The sequence below is a fragment of the Aristolochia californica genome, unplaced genomic scaffold (genome assembly GCF_029961685.1).
Source record: "Aristolochia californica isolate CCGP_79_NKW_82.1479 unplaced genomic scaffold, dmAriCali1.0.hap1 SCAF_3, whole genome shotgun sequence".
Taxonomy (NCBI): domain Eukaryota; kingdom Viridiplantae; phylum Streptophyta; class Magnoliopsida; order Piperales; family Aristolochiaceae; genus Aristolochia; species Aristolochia californica.
The window spans coordinates 2,152,506-2,172,147 of record NW_027181992.1 but is presented as its reverse complement, the minus strand read 5'-3'; the positions used below and the strand labels follow the sequence as shown (position 1 = coordinate 2,172,147).

The following is a 19,642-nucleotide window of genomic DNA, read 5'->3' as shown; positions in this document are numbered from 1 at the left end:
TGATGGGTATTTGCAACCACGTTTCATTATTTATGGAGAGCTGGAATGAGGAGGAAGAAAGCGAGGCAGACGGAAGGCGAGTGGAATCTTCGCGAAACCGGGGTCGAGGTCCAGGATTGGTAGTGGTTTCGGGGGATTTCGTGGTTTTGCCTTTTTACCACCAGAAGGAGGAAATTAAAGATTAAAGAAGAAAGGTTGGAGTCTTCAAAACTCTCGTTTTTTTCCTTGTGTCCGCCCCTCAAAATCCTTCTTTCCATTTCTGACTCTCTGATCCTCGCAGGCGGTAGAGTTATTTTATCCATCTCTGTTCGGATCGGTCAGATCTCTGAATAAAAAGGTTCCACAGGTAGAGTTTGTATGCCCTAATTTCGTTCTTTCGTTTATTCACGTGTTTGGAAGATGTCGAACGTTTGTGCTAAAAGGAGATTATACGGGTTTTGGACAAATCTGTCCTTGCAAAAGTTTATCTGTGTTCTTGCTTTTAGTTGGACTGTTTGACGAATTCTGTCAGTTTTTTTGTCGATGATCTTTGTGTAGAATCTAGGCGCTTGTTTGGTCCTTTTTTTTTTTTTTTTTTTCCTTATCCATTTTTTGGAATGGAAACGATGATTAGAAAAACAGATATTTGATCTCTTCAGTCCGTTTTGGCTCGATAATTTATCAACTGTATTTTGTGGAATTTTCGTTTTCCTTTCTATATTTGATCTTACTTTAGTCTTTCTATTTCTCTTCGTGGGTATCCTAATCTTTGTGTCCTTGTAATTTCCTTGTTTCTCTCTCTCTCCTAAGCGCGTGAGATGTAATGAGACCTTTCCTTGTCTCAAAGAAACTGTTGCTCGATAATGTTTCTGTCCTTTTATATATTCGACCTTACTGATTCTTATGATATCTTCTTACGAGCCTTAGATACAATACGCTTCTTGCAGATAAAAGCTTGGATAAAATTCTTTCGTTCAGTATCTTTGGAAAATCATAAACCCATGGCAGAGGAGCACCGATGTCAAGCCCCGGAGGGCCACCTTCTTTGCGCTAACAACTGCGGCTTCTTCGGCAATCCCGCGACCCTCAACCTCTGCTCCAAGTGCTACAGAGATTTCTGCCTAAAAGAAGAACAAGCCTCCTCTGCAAAGTCCGCCGTTGAAAATTCCCTCAATGGAGTCGCTCCTTCCCCGAAGTCTCCGTCCGCTGACGGCGTACGCAATCCGGTGACTCTCATGTCCTCTCCGTCTACCTCTGCTCCGGAGACAACTCAGCCACCGTCCGCGGTTCCTGCCAACCGGTGCTCCGCCTGCCGGAAGCGAGTCGGTCTGACCGGCTTCCAGTGTCGATGCGGCCCTACCTTTTGCAAGTTGCATAGGTATCCCGAGCAGCACGTCTGCACGTTCGACTACAGGGCGGCGGCGAAGGATGCGATCGCCAAGGCCAACCCCGTCGTCAAGGCCGAGAAGCTCGAAAAGATCTAATGATGCGAGATCGACGGTGGTTCGTCCCCTCGGTGGAACCGACGGCGAAGATGATACCGGATTGGAGACCGTTTTCCAAGCTCGCCGATTTCTGGTGGCCGGCTGTTGGCGTGGTTAATTCTGAACCGTAGATTTTTTTTTTTTCTTTTTAATTTTTTTTATAATGAAAGGGCAGAAAAAAATGTGCGTTTAAAAAAAGTCTACTTCCCTGTTGATGACGTCACCAAAATATTAATCATTGCTTTGGGTTTTCGTTTTTATTTGATGCTAGTTGCCGTGAGGTTGTTTACGCGATCATTTAATATGACGAAATTGCGCTTGTCGATGTGTGTAGTCTTTGGACTGCTCTCTGGTTGCTATGGGTAATTCAGGTAATTTGATGTTGGGACAGGAATCTGGAAAGCATGTCTGACGTGTGGGAAACTGTTGCTTTCCGCGGCGCGGAACCCTTTTTCGGGTGTCAGTAATAATAATTACTTGTAATTTAAAAGTTTTGTGGCGGTCTTAATAATGGAGTGAAAAGTTTCTGGCAACGCGACAGAATCGCCGCTGCCAGCAGGATGTTGGTTGCCCCCCGTGCGGCGGTGGGTCCAGCTTTTGACCCGGTCGATGTGGCATTGAATCACGACCGAATCTTGTCGTTCTTACTCGTACGGTCGTAAAAGCAATTACGATTATTTTTTTCTCACTTGATAAATGGTGAACGTGACAAAATGGAACCCTGAAACTTCTCGAATGTCGTTACATCAATTAGCTTGGCTGGCAAACATTGATTTTCGTTGTTGTTGTCAAGTGTCTTCTCCTGATAGTGGGCTTGGTTCGAAGTCTGAGCACTAGAAATTGAAATACGATGATTATATGTTATAATTACAAAAGTCTCGTACATCATCGTAACTACTATGTTACAAAACGGTAGTTGAAAGAAGCTGCTTAAAAACTGAGCTCTTGGGCGCAGCCATATCTTCCTATGAGAGGAGGGGAGCTTCCATTTCTTCTTCCTGTGAACCATGTGGATCTGGCTTCAACAGCCAAGCATGACCCAGTGATATCACCATTGAAACCGTTGCGCATAGCAGGCTGAACCCTTTGCAGTCAAAAGGCGCATTGCTTGACAAGAAAAGAGCTGCAAAACAACCATATACGTAAGAAGGCGCATGTCTTATGTCAAGACGAGGTAGCCAGCTCTGTTTTTTGAGCTGGCTCCTTGGTGACTAGATTAGTGTATGGGCGTTATTTAGGAACTGAAATCTACACTGAGAATCCCTCTACTTAGATCGAGAACCATAGCCACCATCTAATCACTCCTCTTTGCCATGATAAAAAGTTGAATAATATGATTTTATATAACATAAATACAGTTTGATATGGAACCTCCGGGTTAAAAACTCACAAGTTAAAGGACTCATTGCAAGTGGTGATATTAAACTTGCTATAGATTGAACACCAGCTACTAATCCCTGTGCTTTTCCCTGCAATGGCCATAGTGTAACATCAAGAAAATGATAGCTGAAACAAAATCCAATCAAACTTCTATTTTGTATCTGAAGGATGGACAATGATGACCAGTTTAGAGTAAAAAATCATAGAAAAGTTGACTATCAAACTTGAAGTGGATAAAGAACTTTAACCTGGTTGGTGTGGTTGGTAGCTTTCGAGATAACTGCATAGGTCTGCATGATAGAAAATGTCAAAGAAAAAAAAGATAGACCCAACTGATATATATGATGAACAAGCATTAAGTTTCATAAACTTACTGATGGTTTTACAAGGACATAGATGACACCAAGTGATGCACTAAGGTATGGAACCTGCAATGCAGATAAGGTTAGTTACACAGAGATATTGTCAGGAGATGGATTGGAAAAGCCAGACTTGCTCAATACATGACAACTGCAACTACAAGTGAGCAGACCTCATGGAAGTCCTTCATTTTTTCAGAACTGAAATCCAAATGCTGATTATACAAAGTGTGGTTTGAGAATCCTTTTTTTTTTGGTTGGTGTAAATAAACAGGCTTTCAACATTATATTGCTTCATTCATGATCGTACACTATGTCAAGAACTTATTTTGATAATACTAGGAATTTAAGGGCCACATCTACATCATATGGACATTTGGAAATATGTTCTTGAAGCCTGCATTAGATCATGGTTCTGTTGCCTTTTCATTCATTTTTATAAACCTCCATTACTGGACCCTCCATAATTTACAGTCTACTCATTTGGTTCCTAAAAATTGGAAGGAAACAACTGGAATAAATGGACAGATAAATAAAAGGATTTCAACATTTTATGGCTTCATTCAAAATGGTACACCATACCAAGAACTTATTTGATAACATATAGAATGCAGAATGTCATATAGACATTTGGAAATATGTTCTTAGAGCCTGATTGGAGCATGGTTCTGCTCCTCTTTTGTTCATTGTTATAAACCTCCATTACAGGACCCCTCATAATTTTACAGTACTCATTTGGTTCCTAAAAATTGGAAGGAAGCAACTAGGATGAAAGGAAGAGATACATACCCAGGGTGCCCATGCTAAGCCATAGAATACCCCCTGCAGGCAAAACATATGTAAGAAAACTCCTTCACCAAAAGGTAAAGCCTTAGAATATAACGTATTGACTCAGCCTAATGTAATCAAGTTTTTGGTCAGGTACCAATACTTACATAAGCAATGGAGGCAATCAAGGCAATACAGAGTACCAGCCTCTCACCCAACAATGGATTGATAATTGGAAGGACCAAAATCTGAATCATTAAATTCGAAAATTAGGACTACAAATTAACTAACCATATTTCTTTCAAAATTTTAGTTCATGTATAAATTCAAAGTATGTTTTTCCTCCACGTTGAAATCAAAAGAATGACAAGATAGTAGGCAAAAAATCACCACATGTCGTCATGCTCATAAGTAATCACATGTTCATAAAAGAAAGACTACCAAATCCAAGTGATATAGAGATATTTGAGTTCACATAAATGTGAAGATGGAAAATACTAGGAGCAGTAGAGTAAAATCTGATGGGTATTGAAGAAACTCAAACTAGAACTAGAGAAATTTCTCTCAAGTATGTCAATTAATAAAAAAAAATCTCTGTCAATTGAGAAGATTAATTGACTCAATATATGTTTGAGATCACCAAAGAGTTCCAAAATGGCACAAACATTTATTACCTGTGAGAAAATTGACCCTATTCCAACCATCATTAGGATCTCTGAAAATTGATTCTTGTTGAAACCAAATGCTGACTTCAGATAATACTGTATAGAAAGCAGGTGAAAATGTCAAAACTGTGGAACTACAAACCAAATGCTGACTTCAGATAGTACTGTAGAGAGAGCAGGTGAAAATGTCAAAACTCTGGAACTTCACTGTTGACAACTAAACATTTATAGATGGCAGCTCTAGAAAAGTCAAACTTGATAACTAGCGATCTGGAAAATCTATAAATTCGGTGAGCCATGAAAATGTAAATAACAGAAGAGATAAAGAAAATCCAATACTATAACACTCATAACAGATTTTGAGAAAGCAGAGGCTTCATAGTTTAAAGATGTGGTGACAGGACAAAATTGGCAAAATAATTCCAATTACTTGTTGATCAAAAGAAATATTTTCTTTGTAGAGCAGATCTTTGTAAAAATTTCAGTGAAGTTTTTTTTACACCTTTCCCTAAAAAAAAAAAAAGTTTTTATTGCATATGACATGTCAATCAGAGAAGCTTCAGTTAAGTCAGCTCCAACTCAGTCATGCAGGTTTCATATAAAGAGAAATTTCAATTCTTTACGGCACGAAACAGCCCCTGAAGCAACCTCTCCTTGACAAGGAATGACCTGAATTTATTTCATATTGGCATCAAAAGTGGATTTTGACTTGAGGGAAAGAGAACATACCAGCAAGACGCTTGTGATCCCTGACATCCCTAACTCATAGAAGAAGGAAACAAGAGCAATGCGTCTAAGCATCTCACTGAAGAAAAAAAATTATGTTTGTTGAGTTAGGCAATGGGTTTCACATAAACTCTGGTATATAGTCCAATGGCATAAATTAATTGAAACTATTGGTGATGCTAACCAAAAATACACCTAAGCAATAAGAATTATAAAGAAAATTTTAGAAGTAGTTATTATAGATAAGTGAAGATAGCAACAAACAAGTTTGAATTAGTAGTTACCTGTGTTTAACTATAGTTACAGTGTCTTTCATTGAGTTGTAGCGATTCCGGAGAATCCCAATCACCATAGACCAAAAAGGTTTATGTTGATCTGTTTTTGGACTTTCTGTAACAGTCTCTACCAGAAATATTTTCAGGTATATTACACTGAAGAGGAGCAGAAATATAGAAATCTGTAGAGAGAGAAAGGACTTATTGTAGAGTCAAAACTAAAAGGATGCACTGTAGTACTATAAATATAGATGTATCTTGCCTCAAAGATGTAACTTTTTGGAAGAAAACGTGCAAGAGCATTTCCTACAACATGTGAAGCTGAGAATAGTCCTGTAATGCACCCAAATGCTGCAGCCCTCTTGCTGCTTTCAATCACATCTGCCTAAAAGAAGAACGAGAAAGTTTCATATTGTGACACAACTACTCTTAAACAGTTAAGGGTAATATACTATGTTATTGTCTGGTTAATTACACAAATCAATGAGATATTTATTCAGATGTAAAACTGATAAAAAAAAAAAGGCTCATACCGCATAAGCAACTGATATGCAAAATATGCTTCCCTGACTAATGATATAGGAAATTGTACGGAGGACATAGTACGCATAAACAAATTCTCTTGTATCATCCCATGCAAGCAGAGCTGAAAGAAAACAACAGTGTGAATTTAGTACATGAACCAAAATCCATTAACATCTGAACATGCTGGCCGATGTCCACAAGAAATAGAAAAGCCGAAATGACATGGACAATTGATGAAGAAATAGTTAGACGAAACCAATTTAGCCATACAATTAGTCACTTATATCCCCAAAATAGAGGACTCATGTAGCCACAGCCACATTTTGGGACAAAGATCCTGTTATGATAATGAAAATTGCATAACTATATTTATGAGCATAACCATAATTACTGTATTTTCAACTTATAATATGCTGACAACTAAAAATAATTACATAAGCCGCACCACAACAGCGATCATGCAAGTAACAGAACAATGAAAAATTATTATCATTTTTTGATAGTTAAAGTGAATCACTATACTCTTTTATGAGAGACTCGTACCAAAGGGAAATATAGTTGTGGAGAGTGTAACAAGAAGCAGTGGTTTACGCCCATACTCATCTGCCAGCTGACCCAGAACAGGTAGCATAAACATCTTGAAAACACCTACAATCTACAATAAAACAATATGCTTGAGCCCGTAGGAACATACAGTTGGAAAACATCAAAGTTTAAGTATCTTCACTAGAAAAAATATGTTCACAACTTGCATAACCTAGTTGAGATAGCTCATAGAATAGAAAAGAAAGAAATGCAAATGACTTAATAAACCGTTCTCATAATAGAAATGATATAGGTCAAACAACAAGCTACATCCACTGTAACCAGCAAGAGTATCACAATATGTTGGACTGCATCATAAGTGTTGATCTTGCAGAATCAAATTTCAGCTTTCAATCAAATCCACTTACTGAGGCCATGGAACTATATTTAATTGAACCAATATTCCAGTAATGTTGGAGTCAACCCAACAATATCTGAAACGCATTAACAAAAAGGAAATCATCTGAAAAAATGAGAGCTTTGTACAACTCTTTTGCTCATAATCAAAGTACTAGCTTCTAGACAGTCTTAATAATAATCTTACTAACGACGCAAATAACTTCATCCCTATATAGGGCCACAGACATCCTATTTCTACTCAGCTGAAAACAAATTTAAGATCAGAGATATCTGAATATTACGATCTAAAATCCATAAACTGCAAATCACCATTTCAAACCTTCCAGCTAAATTTTCCCGTAATTATCACGCTTCAAACTTACTATCCCTGGCTCATATGATCACGTCCAAAACATAACCCCAAGAGGCAAGATCACTCCGACATATTAAGAATAGCTCAAAGAAATCCACAAGCCCATCAAATTACCGTCTGTTGCATCCCAGTAAGATAGATGGCTTCAGAACAGGTCGATTTTCCTGGGCAGAGAGCGTCAGTGGTGACATCCACGAGGACGGAAACTGTCATTTCCTCTGCTACCCAATGAACACAGAGGGGGATAAGCAGGTGAACCAGTGGAGCCAGAGTTGCGAAAGGTCTCAAACAATTCACCTCCATTTTCGGGTCTCTCTTCAGATAAGTATACTGTGAAGATAACCGGGAAGAAGAAACGTGCCAGGACCAGGCTTCGGTGGAGACGGAACCGGGTGAAGTTATAGGGGAGGGGGTGGCGCTGGAGCGCGTGTGGTCCAAACACTCACGTGGGTGAGGCTCGTGCCCGGCTGTGCAGGGCTCGTGCGAGATAACGGTCGCTTTTGCTTCGATTAAAAACTCCGGTCGGGTGTCAAGCTCACCCATCCGACGTGGCTCACCCATGCCGATCGCCAACCTCTCGGCTAAAAGAAGAGCGAGCCGGCTGGCTTGTGGCATTCCTGTAAATAGTATGATATAGTGAGACTATATTATTGTTATCAATAAAAAATACATAAATAATACCAAATTCACCTAAAAACCTATATTAATTTAAAATATGGTTTTTAAATATTTTGAATAATTTATGTAACCTTAAATAGAATAAGTCAAACACAAGTAGATTAAATCATGTTTTATAAAATATTTCCAGTTATTTAAATAATTTTAATTAAAGGGAGCTGCGGTATTCTAGTGGTAAAAAAAAATATTATTGAAACGAAAATGGAATCCTATAAAATATAAAAAAAATTATAAGCCATACTCTCTATGAACTTGGCTTGAGCCGGAAGCGGCTTAGTGGACTGACGTGGCAGAAAGCAGGTCAAGTGGGCCCACTGTTGCCAGCTCAACTTCTAAAACTTGTTGGTTATGGTCGTCGTCGTGGCCGTCGCGGCAGTCACGGTTGTGAGGGACTTGGGATTTGGAAGGTAGTATATTATAGCCTTTATAGTGCTTATACATGAAATGACGGAAACGCCCTTCCGTACTGTCTACTTTCTGGTCCGGGTTTTACTTTGGCAAGACGAGCTGGGTCTGGGTGGGGGTGGCTGGATGGCCCAGATCAAACTTCAGAAGAAGAGAATCGAGGACGAATGACCGAGGAATAAAGCTGTTGTTGTTACATTGACGGTGGATTCTCTCCCATGCCGGAGAACAGAGGACATCGCGTGGGCAACGATCAGGGATTTACGTGGATTTCCCGACACTGTCCTGGCATCGTCTCTTTGTGACTTTCTGTTTTTAACACGAAGTAATTAAACGACAAACAATTTAAGAAGCTGGCTTTAATGCAAATTTAATATTTGGAGCAGTCATCTCGATCAGTCACTCAGCGGCCCAGTAAAGTTATGAAGTGCTTTTCCTAATCTGCCGTCATTGATGACTTGCCAATATTTTATCTTGAGCTGAGACAATTGTTCACCTCATGGGATAGCTTGTATTTGGTTGCCTCATTTTTGTTTTAGATTTGCTTCACCTTCCCATCATGACTTTTTTTCTTTTCAATTTCTTATGAGAAAGATTTATTAATTGTAAAACAAGAGTACAAGAAATGAATCTTGCCCCACCATGATAGGCGAAGATTCAGGTATAAAAAGGAGCCAGCAAACAACAAGGATAACATTCCAGGTCCTAAGGTGAGGAAGGACCAGCAACTACATTACTGTATATCAAAGGTGGTTAAAGGAACTCTTTTTCACTGTTTTGCCTCTGCTTCAATTCAAGAACACCATTCTCGTGCATTCTGGAACATCCTCAACCACGGACTAGGCCCCTTCTTATCAAATACCCATTCCTTCGGGTACCATGGGAATTGCCACATCATAAAACAGCGCTCAGGATGTGGCATCAAAGCAAGATGCCTCCCATCTGGTGAACAAAGGGCTGCGACACCCAGTGGCGAACCATTGGGATTAAATGGATAAACCTCTGTCACACTACCACCATCATCAGCATACCTCAATGGAGCCAAGTTGTACTGCAGAACTCTGTCAAGAACACCTTCATTAGGGAAGTAGGCTCTACCCTCCCCATGAGCAGCCCAAACTCCTAAAGTGCTTCCTTCCATGCCTTTAAACATGATTGCTGGGGAGTCCCCTATCTTCACACTAGTAAATCGACACTCAAACCGACCAGATTCATTATGAACAAATCTTGGTTGCGAGATGTCCCCACCATCACCAAAGACACCACCAACTTGCCCCCCCGGAACCCATCCAAGCAGTGCCATAAGCTGACAGCCATTACAAACCCCAAGACTGAACGTGTCGGGCCGGTCATAGAATTCTTGGAATTGGGTCAAAAGTGGCTGATTGAATCTTATTGAAGCCGACCAACCTTTTGCTGAATCTAACACATCTGCATAGCTAAAACCTCCAACAAACACAATTCCCCGATAATCAGAGAGGGAGGCAGAGCCATTCAATAGATCAGACATTGCAACGTCCCAAGGCTCAAAACCAGCTGCATGAAAAGCTGCTGACATCTCACGGTCACCATTGCTCCCTTCTTCACGAATTACAGCAACTTTTGGTTTTCTAATCAGACTCATAAACTTGTCACTGGTGAGTTCAGGAGTATATGACAAAGTCCATGAAGGAGCACGTCTAGCTTTCAGTCCCTCCTTCTCAAGTTCAACACAAGAAGCGAGTCTTTGCAAGCTCTCAAGCTGAAAACTGGTCTCCTCCCACATATCTCTAAGAAAGGATGTTTCCTCTTTCAAATGACAGACTCCATCAACACACAAATCTACTGTAGGGCCTGCTGTCACATGCCCAATGACCTCTGAGGAAACATGAGCTCTAAGAAGTTTTTCTCTGACTGTGTCAAGATTTTTCTTGCTCACTTCAAACACAAGACCAAGCTCCTCAGCAAAAAGAGTTTGGAAAAGGCTCTTACCTCGTGACTCCAAGTCCAACTGCACACCACAGTTTCCAGCAAATGCCATCTCCAGAGCACAAACAATAATCCCACCGTCACTGATGTCATGACCCGCAGAGATGAGCCCACCTGAAATAAGATCTTGAACGGCCTCAAACACCATTTTGAGGTATGAAACATCTTCCAGATCCGGGCAATCATTACTTATTTGATCAAAAGCTTGTGCAAGGGCTGAACCACCCAACCTCCGTTGACCTCTGGCTAAATCTATATGCAAAAGAACCCCATCATTCCCAAGTTTCAAATCAGGAGTCACAGTTTTCGTGATATCGGAGCAAGTAGCATACACACTGATGACAAGATTCCCAGGGGCCTTAACAACCTCTCTTGAAGCATGGGCTGCCATAGAAAGACTATCTTTTCCACCATCTATAGCGATGCCCAGTTCAATCATGGCAGCTGAAAGAGCAATTGCCGCATCATACATGTCAGCCCCCTCCCCATCAAGCTTGGCTGCATACATCCAATTTCCACTTGCTTTAACATCCCCAAGGGAAGTGATATTAGCCCAAACAAGATTTGTAAGAGCTTCCCCAACAGCCAATCTTGCCATGGCTTTTGGATTCAATAATCCTTTAACGGGTTGCTCACCAATTGCACAAGCACCTCCAGTGAGATCACTATAAGTTTGTGCAATCACAGCAACATCAGCAAGAGGAAGTTGCAAGGGCCCAACTGTCTGCTGCTGTGCCACAAGGCCTGTTACACATCTATCCACCTTTGTTGTCAAGAATCGTTTTGAACAGACGGAAGGAAGCCTCAAAACCCTTTTGAGACAGTCAAAAATTGTGACACTAGGGGCAATGTCAAGTGGCTCTCGATCATGAACCATCCGCTTAAATTCAAAGCACTTTTGAGGCATGTCTCCAAGAACCTTTTCTAGCTCAAGATCAACAACAGGAGAGGGAGGAGGGAGTCCACTAGATCGGCAATCTTCAATATCCCAACTGTCTATCAGTACAACTCGACCATCACCACTTATACTTCCAAGTACAGCCAAAGAAACCCTTTCTCGCTCACAAATTGAGGTCAGTAAGCTGTGACTCTCTGGCTTCACCAAGATCGCGTCTTGTTCTTGGTACTCAGCACCCCATATCTCTAAGACTGACATCGTGTGGTCACCAACTACTATTTTCCGGATATCAATTTCCGCACCCTTTGGGTGAATAATTTCCTTTACAACATTACAATTCCCACCAGCACCTTGATCATGAATACTGACGATGGGGTTCCTTTCTCCCATTTCAACACAAGTACGAACAACACGATACAATTTCTGTGCCATCTCAGCATCTCCACGCTGGACAGCATTGAAGTCAAGTTCTGCATCATTCTGTCCACTCACCATGCTTGATGCAGCCCCACCTCCCATTCCAATACGATATGCAGGACCACCAATCTTCACAACAAGCATCCCAATCTCTGGCTCTCCCTTCACTATATGGGCATGATCAATTTGCCCAATACCCCCACTAAACATAATGGGCTTCAACCATTCACGCCTCTCCCCACTCGGTAGCCTCATTCCAAATGTTCTTGTGAACCCCTGAATCAAGGGCTCTCCAAATTTATTTCCATAATCTGAAGCACCATTACTAGCATCAATCAAGATTTGCAATGGAGAAGCCAAATTAGAGGGGTATGAGAAAGATTGATCTTCCCATGGAGCATAAGAGCCTTCAATCTGCAGGTTTCCAACACAATAACCAGCAGTTGAAGCAACTACAAAAGAACCTCGACCTGTTGCATGAGTATCCCTGATCCGACCACCTGCACCTGTTTCAGCTCCAGGATAGGGTGCCACGGCACAAGGGAAATTGTGAGTCTCTGCTGTGAATAGAATATCATAGTCACGATTAATAGGAGACAAGGGGCATGATGAACCAGGTGACAATGGACGCAGTGAACTTACTGGAAAACCTTTTATAGCACTTGAATTATCCTTGAACCCAATCACAGAGTTGTTTGGATTTGCCTTCAATGTACTCTTGACAATTTGCATAAGAGTTTGTGGCATTGGCTGTCCATCAATTGTCAGCTTACCATTAAAAAACCAATGTCTACTGTGCTCACTGTTTGACTGAGCTATATCAAAGAGTTCCACAGTTGTAGGGTTCCGCTTAATCTCATCCCTGAACAACTGTGTATAGTACAGTAAATCCTGTTCGTCAAATGCCAGACCCATTCTCTCATTAATCTCTTCCAAAGCTTCCCTTCCTCTCTCCATAACAGGTACATGGCTCACTAATTCAGGAGCAGCACTGGTCTCAAAAGATCTAAGGCGCACAGGATAAACACATTCAGTCATCCGATCATGCACCAAAGCTGCAAACTGACTAATGAGAGTTTCCTCTGACAACCCACTTCCAGGCTTTACATGCAATAAATACCTCCTTGACCTCTCCATCCGAGTCACCTCAGCCAAAGTGCAAGATTGGCAGATTGAAACAGCGTTAGCTGACCATGCTGTTGTGAAAGATAGACGTGGACCCACCTCGATCAATACAATGTTAGTTCCCTCAGGCTCCTCTTTATCAAGAAAACTATCATTCTGTAAACTCTGTGGTTCATATGTTTCTCCAAGAAGCCACTTAAGAATATCTAGTTTCCCACTTGAAATGGCAGTGTTTAAACCAACATTAAAACATTGCTCTGTTTTTAAGCCCATGATGTGTCTGGTAATCTTCCTCTGGGCCAGCCTAAGAAGTTCCTCTGTTGCGCTCTTTTGAATTAGTGGGACTCGAAAAAAATGTATAATCTCCGGAGGCCTCTCATCAAATGCCCTTGATTCCTCAGTGTCACTGGCAACATCTTTTGAGACAACAGCTCTCATCTTCAATGCAAGAGAGCTCCTCAAAGAAATCAATCGATGAGACATATAAGAAGGAAAACATTGCCGACTGATGAAGCGTCGATGAAGGGTTCCCTGCTTTTGTTTGTGATAAATTTGGTTTAACAACAGATTTTGCTGTGATCCCAGTAAGGATTTGGGTGCCACAACTTCACCGTATATTGTGGCCATTTATCTGCACTGATGAAACAAATAAGCATGTTTAGATTGTTAAAACTAAAAGGAGGTATTCAATTTCACCATTAGATACAAATCAATAAAATAAAAATTATAGAAAATTTGTGATTGAGAGTGGCAACAAATCCCATCCCCCCTGTGGAAAGAGAAATTCCACCTCCCTTTGTGGAATGCCACTTTCAATCTTTATTGATGAAACAGGGATATTCATTTGTCAAGGTGAAGCGAATTCTACATCAACATTCCATTCTGGTCACTTTTTCTGGATATTTTAATTTCCATTCCAACTCTGTGACTACACTAACAGAACCTAAGAGGTGAGTGAAGTGCAGATTTGCTAGTTTTCCGTTTATCCCACAGGTTGAAAGTGCAAAGTTGACCAGTTACAACTGACTGACTACACATGAACGAAACAATAATAAGCATCATCCTCAGTCCACACAAAACTCCGTGTTTTAGACTTTTGTAGGAAAACTATCCAAACGGCAACTGAGACGTTGGTGCATTAGTTTGGAAGACAGAATCAGTTTTAAAGTCTAAAAAGAGATTTTTAGCCACTATTTACCTCGCTCTCGATGTCTACTTAAAAAGTGTGGTCTCGCTGCTTTGATCTTCCAGCAATGCAGGACAAACTTCAAAGTGAGAAGTTTTCAGATATCTGCCAATTCAACTGAAAGTAATTAATACAAAAAAGAAAAACAAACATGCATCTGAAAGGACAGTTTTATCCACTGTTTATCTCACACTCGACGTCTACTTAACAACTGCAATCTCGGCGCTTTGATTTTCCAGAAATGCAGAACAACCTTCAAAATGAGCAGTTTAAAGATAATCTGCCTATTCAACTAAAAATAATCAATACGTAGAAACAAAACAAGCACGCCCCTCGGAGCACAATAAGTATTGTTGGAATCTTACTGTTGAAGTACCCTAAAACCTTTTGATTAAAAAACAAAAAAAGAAGAAAAGGAATAAGAGAGAACAAGAAAAAAAGAAGATGGGTTCAGCTTCGGCTATAGGTTTTGAAATGAAGAAAGAAAAGGAAAAGAGGAAAATGGGAAGAAGAGGATGAGAACAAGAAAGAAAGAAGAGAAAGGTATAGAATATACCTGTCTTGACAGAAAGCTGAAAACTTCTCTTTGTTCTCTCCCGATCGCCCTTCCCGACCAAGATGCTTACTTTTTTTACTGAAGTTAGTCCAAATCCACTGTTCTTGGATTTCCCATAGATTTCAGCAAGTTGTGTTGCTAAAATTTCACTTTGATGGATGGTTGGTCAGGAGTACACTCTGGACCTAGGTTAGAATTTCGGAGGTTGAAGACGACAAAATCCGCTCCTCGTCGATTTTATACCCAATGTTACCGTTCATGGAAAGTCGACGGCTGTCGATGGGATGGCTTTTCCCAAGCTTCTTTCTTTTATTAATTCAGGAAAAATGAATGTTACTATAAATTTCCTGGAATAGGAGCTATTTTGTGATTTTAGAAAATTATACAATTACTTATCAAGTTAGCATCCCAAATTACAGGGACTATTTTATAATTATCGTTTCAAATCTGGTTTCCTATAATTTTTCTTTAACCTGTATACTTTTGGTAACCTGTAGGGTCGAGGTCGGGTTTACCAAAAATTGAACCTGGTTCTTTCTTTAATAATTCATCTTTCCTAGAATTTCGAAGGTTGAAGACGAGAAAATCCGCGCCTCGTCGATTTTATACCCAAGGGTTTATGGAAAGTCGATGGCTTTTCCCAGATTCTTTCTTTTAATAATTCAGGAAAAATGAATGTTACTATAAATTTCATGGAATAGGAGCTATTTTGTGATTTTAAAAAATTATACAATTACTTATCAAGTTAGCATCCCAGATTACAGGGACTATTTTATAATTATTGTTTCAAACTCTGGTTTCCTAAAGGGTTAGTCAACTTGATGTCCAATGATCTTCAACCACATGACGTTTTTCAACACATGAAGTCGTTAGTGGAGTGCAGATATATTTCATCTGGATGCAGGGGATGCAGGGGATGAAGTGGTCCTTCATCTCCATGGTTTAAAATTGTTCATCTCAAAGAAGGCCATATTTGATATTCTTTTAGACGAAGGGCGCGGGACGCTTGCTTTTTCCCTCTCTCGCGCGTCCTCATTTTTCCTTTTTTTCTTCCTCTCTCCCGCACTCCCTCTCTCGTCTCTCTGCACCCCCGACGTCACTGCTACCTCTCGTCCCTCAGATTCTTGTTTTCGGCCTCCGTCTCTGCTGCCTCTCGTCTCTCGGTCTTCTCTCAGACTCGCCCTCTCTCTCGCACCCCTCCCTCCTTCGTGCCTCCCTCTCTTCTCTCGGACTTGCTCTTCGTTTTTCTCTCTCGCTTCTCTCTCTCTCTTATCCCTCTCGACCTCCCTTTCTTCTCTCTGTTCTCCCTTTGAGCCTCCCACTCCCTTCTCTCTCTAGCTATTCTCCTTTCCCCCAAAATACCTTCCGATTTAGTTCGATTTCCCCATTTCGATTTCTATTTTCTTTGATTTTAACATTTGGGAACCGCTTCTTCCTGTGCATTAAAATACTCTCTTCGTTTAGCAGGTCTGCTGCCCGATGACCGAGCAATTCTAGAGTTCAGATCCACTTGACAGTGGATGCTCGTTTTTACCTTTAATCAATGTAATATCTGTTTGACAATAATTTTTACATCTTTCGATTTCTTTGTTTCCATCGTCGTCTGCTCTGTCAAACCCTAGCGGATGCAGTTCCTAGAAGTTGTGAAGCTACTCGATTTCGGCTGCTAATGGAGGTCATAACGAGCCTTTGATCCGCGCAACTCAGACAATTGCCAGTTTCCACTCTTTCATATTTGTTGATTGCCTACGCAACGGAGGAAGGGAAATCCGTTAAACACTATTTTCAATATAACGGTCACGTTTCTCCGTTTAAACTTGCCAAATTATTAGATCCTGAGGCTTCCTGGGACAAGGTATTGACAAAAGCATCTCGCAGCAAGTTCGACACTTGTTTTTTGTGGTTTGTGGCTTTTACTTGATTTGAACTAAATCTTGGGTATTGTCTACCTGTGGATAACTTTCTGGACATCGGTGGTTCGAGTTTGGTTCCCATGCTGTTAGATATGTGATTTTTTTTATGCCTTAGTGGAAATTTTATAAAGTATGTATGTGTGCAACAAACATATGAGTATATTTTCTTTCGATGTTGCACGGTTATGAGTGAAAACTGAAGACTATTAACTTGCTGAATGTAACAGTCTTCACTACCTAAGTGTTCGTAATTTGTTTATTGCTTTTTTTTTTTTTTGGTTGCAGGATCAATTAGGAGATGTTTTACACTGGATTCGACAATTTGTGGCCATCGTATGTGGTTTATTGTGGGGTGCACTCCCTTTGGTTGGGGCAATATGGATTGCCCTGTAAGTTCAAAATGATAGGTTTTGGGATGTTATGAAGTCTCATACAATGCGATGCTATTATTTGCCAAGTGCCTGATTTTACTGTCTTTTAATCTCTCAACATTTTTAATTCTTATTCGAATACTATTACTTACTTGAGATATACCTGAGCTCTCTTGTATAGAGATGTTATTTCATAGGTGTTGAACTTTCTTAATTCTGGCAAAGGGAACCTAGAATCACCAACCGTTCTAAATATTATGGATCTCCAAAATGAATCAAGCATGTATTTTTATGTACCGAGTAGCAGACATGTAATCTTTGTTGGTTGGATCTTAATTGAAAAGCAAAAAGAGATAAACGACACACCAATGTGCGCCAACATTTTTATTTGATTTAAGCATATTATTGCTTTACAATACATCTCTCTGTGGGTATGTCATAATGGGATTGAATCTTTTATTTTTATTTTTTTATTTTTAAATTGGTTATCAAAAACCTGACAAGATTATGATCTTATTTTCATATGAATTTGATCAACCTTTTTGATGCAGGTGGTACTGGGTTCTCATTCGTGTTTTTCCTGCATGCAACTACTTCTACATTGGCATTGATTGTAAGAAATTGATTTCTTCTTATTTTATGATACTTATTTCTAATTGATACTTTATAGAATATATTGTTCTTCAAAGAATTTTTCATAATACCACTTTGGCTGCTGCTCAAAAATCTTCTGTATGTGTCTCGCATACATGTGTTTGTGATACCAATTTATAGATACCTGACATGTATGCTTTTGTCTTCCCATTTTGATTAGCAACTCCTAGATTGGAACTCTTTTACTCCCAACTTTTCGAGTTTGAGGAGTAATATATTACAGACATTGAGGTCAAATTATTATCCGTCAGTTTTTGAAAACAAAATGCTAAATTCTATCTAGGCACTTTTCTTGTCTTTTTTAAGATTCCATTTGGATAGTTTAAGTTGGAATAATCAAGCATGATCTATTTTCTTATTTTTTGGTTGTATGAAAAACCTTAAAGTCCCCATTCAGAGGATTGTATGCAAGGAGGGCCTTATTTTTCGGCCTTTTTAGGTAAGAAGATTTCTACTACTTGTCTTATTCTACTTGTTATGATCTGGGCAAAGTTGTATTAGGATGAGAAGAAGATTCTTTAGACAACTGAAGAGCTCAGAGAATGAAATAGTACAATTGCTAAATCTAGGTAATCATTGATAAGGAGGTCTGACTCAAAAACAACGGAATTAATATGACTCAATTTCAAATGTTAAAAGGCGCTCCACCATTTTCTTTTAAGATCCAGGTGAAAATTGTACATGTTTGTTGCATATTGCACAATTATATACGTGGACATGATTATGATGATATATTTGAAGATGAAGATGATGATTTGGGTGGCGAGCTCGGTGGAGGAGGTGATGTGGTCCAAGGTGCAATGGATGATACAGACAACGACGAAGATGATGGTCTTGAGGATGAGGGTAGCCAAGTAACAAGCTTTCAAAGACAGCGTGCATTAGAATCCACAAGAGCCGCACAATTTTGAGATGCCATATCGACTTCCATGTGGAACGATAAATGATGGTTGTATGTTATTACTTTTGAACATGTGTCGTTCATATGTACTAAACTTATAACTTGATGATTTTAATATTAAAGGCATGAACTCGTTATTTGAATAATCTTTCTTTTAGGTTATTAATAAAGTTGTATATGTATTTATTTATTATTTTTGTTCAATTTTATTATTATATTAATCTTCATATTTATTGTTCCTGGAAATAAAATATAATTAAAGTATGCATTTGATTAATAAATTACTTTTAATTTTTTGAAAATATATTAGCAATTAATACCATGTAAAAAATCTATCTTAAGTTATTAATATAATACTTTTTATTTATTAATCATATTTTTTTATTTACTCTAATGTATTAGTAATTTAATAGTGGTGATTAAAATATTGTTAACTCAAACATTTGGTTTAATTAACTCATTTTTATAATTAATAAAATCAATGGTTTTAAATTTCGAAGATGAAGATGAAGATGAACTTGTCCACACTAACACCCATTTCGAAGATGAAGATCATGTAGATACATGAGATGAAGATCAAGATCAAGATCAAATTTCTAGTTTGTTGGCTAACCCCCCCTAATTTTTTTCTTTTAACCTATATACAGCATACTATGGTAACCTGTAGGGTGAAGGTGGGGTTTACCAAAAAATGAACCTGAACCTGAACCCAAACCTTATCCGTGACCCCAAAAACCCAACCTAAAAAATCCAAGAAAAACCTGAATCACCAAACTGATCCCAACCCAATCATCGTCCTATCCCGGCCTCGTTCTCATAAACCCGAGTTGTCTCGTGCCGTAAACTTGACCTATCTCAACCTTGTTTTGTATCTCTGTCTCGTCTGTGGATCAGAGTTTTGGAAAACCCACCTCCAAAACCCAAAGGGTTTTACTTTCCCAGATTGTCCCAAACTCATAAGGTGAAATTAGAAACCCGAACTCAAGCTTTTTAGGTCGGGTCGGACCAAATTCCCCATAAAATCAGAACCAATGCCTACCCATACTACTAGGGGTGGCATCGAACTGAGTATGTTCACGAATAGCTCAAGCTTAGCTTGACCCTCACTCAGT

At 39.5% G+C, this 19,642-nt stretch overlaps 3 protein-coding genes across 4 annotated transcripts; 1 reads left to right on the top strand and 2 right to left on the bottom strand.

The window, feature by feature from the left end:
• The first annotated feature begins 72 nt into the window (after positions 1–72).
• Positions 73–1,723, top strand: LOC137959827 (zinc finger A20 and AN1 domain-containing stress-associated protein 4-like). Its single transcript, XM_068807203.1, has 3 exons — positions 73–194; positions 281–346; positions 927–1,723. The coding sequence occupies exon 3, from the start codon at positions 981–983 to the stop codon at positions 1,461–1,463; it is 483 nt and encodes a 160-aa protein (XP_068663304.1). The 5' UTR covers positions 73–194; positions 281–346; positions 927–980; the 3' UTR covers positions 1,464–1,723.
• Positions 1,724–2,208: 485 nt separating this feature from the next.
• Positions 2,209–7,816, bottom strand: LOC137960108 (uncharacterized). The gene is made up of 13 exons (XM_068807594.1): positions 7,573–7,816; positions 6,705–6,816; positions 6,170–6,282; positions 5,899–6,021; positions 5,646–5,818; positions 5,365–5,440; positions 4,645–4,731; positions 4,138–4,218; positions 3,992–4,024; positions 3,218–3,271; positions 3,092–3,133; positions 2,854–2,932; positions 2,209–2,586 (listed from the first exon to the last, which is right to left on the bottom strand). Exons 1-13 carry the CDS (start codon positions 7,759–7,761, stop codon positions 2,429–2,431), a joined length of 1,320 nt encoding a protein of 439 aa, XP_068663695.1. The 5' UTR covers positions 7,762–7,816; the 3' UTR covers positions 2,209–2,428.
• A 1,300-nt stretch (positions 7,817–9,116) lies between these two features.
• LOC137959186 (probable phosphoribosylformylglycinamidine synthase, chloroplastic/mitochondrial) lies at positions 9,117–14,882 on the bottom strand. Of its 2 annotated transcripts, none has more exons than XM_068806544.1 (3): positions 14,692–14,882; positions 14,148–14,240; positions 9,117–13,585 (listed from the first exon to the last, which is right to left on the bottom strand). In XM_068806544.1, the coding sequence occupies exon 3, from the start codon at positions 13,574–13,576 to the stop codon at positions 9,335–9,337; it is 4,242 nt and encodes a 1,413-aa protein (XP_068662645.1). In that variant the 5' UTR covers positions 13,577–13,585; positions 14,148–14,240; positions 14,692–14,882; the 3' UTR covers positions 9,117–9,334. The 2 variants fall into 2 exon arrangements, with proteins under 2 accessions (XP_068662645.1, XP_068662646.1); XM_068806545.1 differs by having other exon boundaries at positions 9,117–13,580.
• Between the last annotated feature and the right edge of the window lie 4,760 nt (positions 14,883–19,642).

Coding starts and splice junctions, on each gene's coding strand:
- LOC137959827 (XM_068807203.1), top strand. CDS start 981: ATGGCAGAGGAGCACCGATGTCAAGCCCCGGAGGGCCACCTTCTTTGC.
- LOC137959186 (XM_068806544.1), bottom strand. CDS start 13,576: ATGGCCACAATATACGGTGAAGTTGTGGCACCCAAATCCTTACTGGGA.
- LOC137960108 (XM_068807594.1), bottom strand. CDS start 7,761: ATGGAGGTGAATTGTTTGAGACCTTTCGCAACTCTGGCTCCACTGGTT. Junction 5,819..5,898: donor CAAAAAGTTACATCTTTGAG/GCAAGATACATC, acceptor CTCTCTCTACAG/ATTTCTATATTTCTGCTCCT. Junction 4,219..4,644: donor TAGGGTCAATTTTCTCACAG/GTAATAAATGTT, acceptor TTAATGATTCAG/ATTTTGGTCCTTCCAATTAT.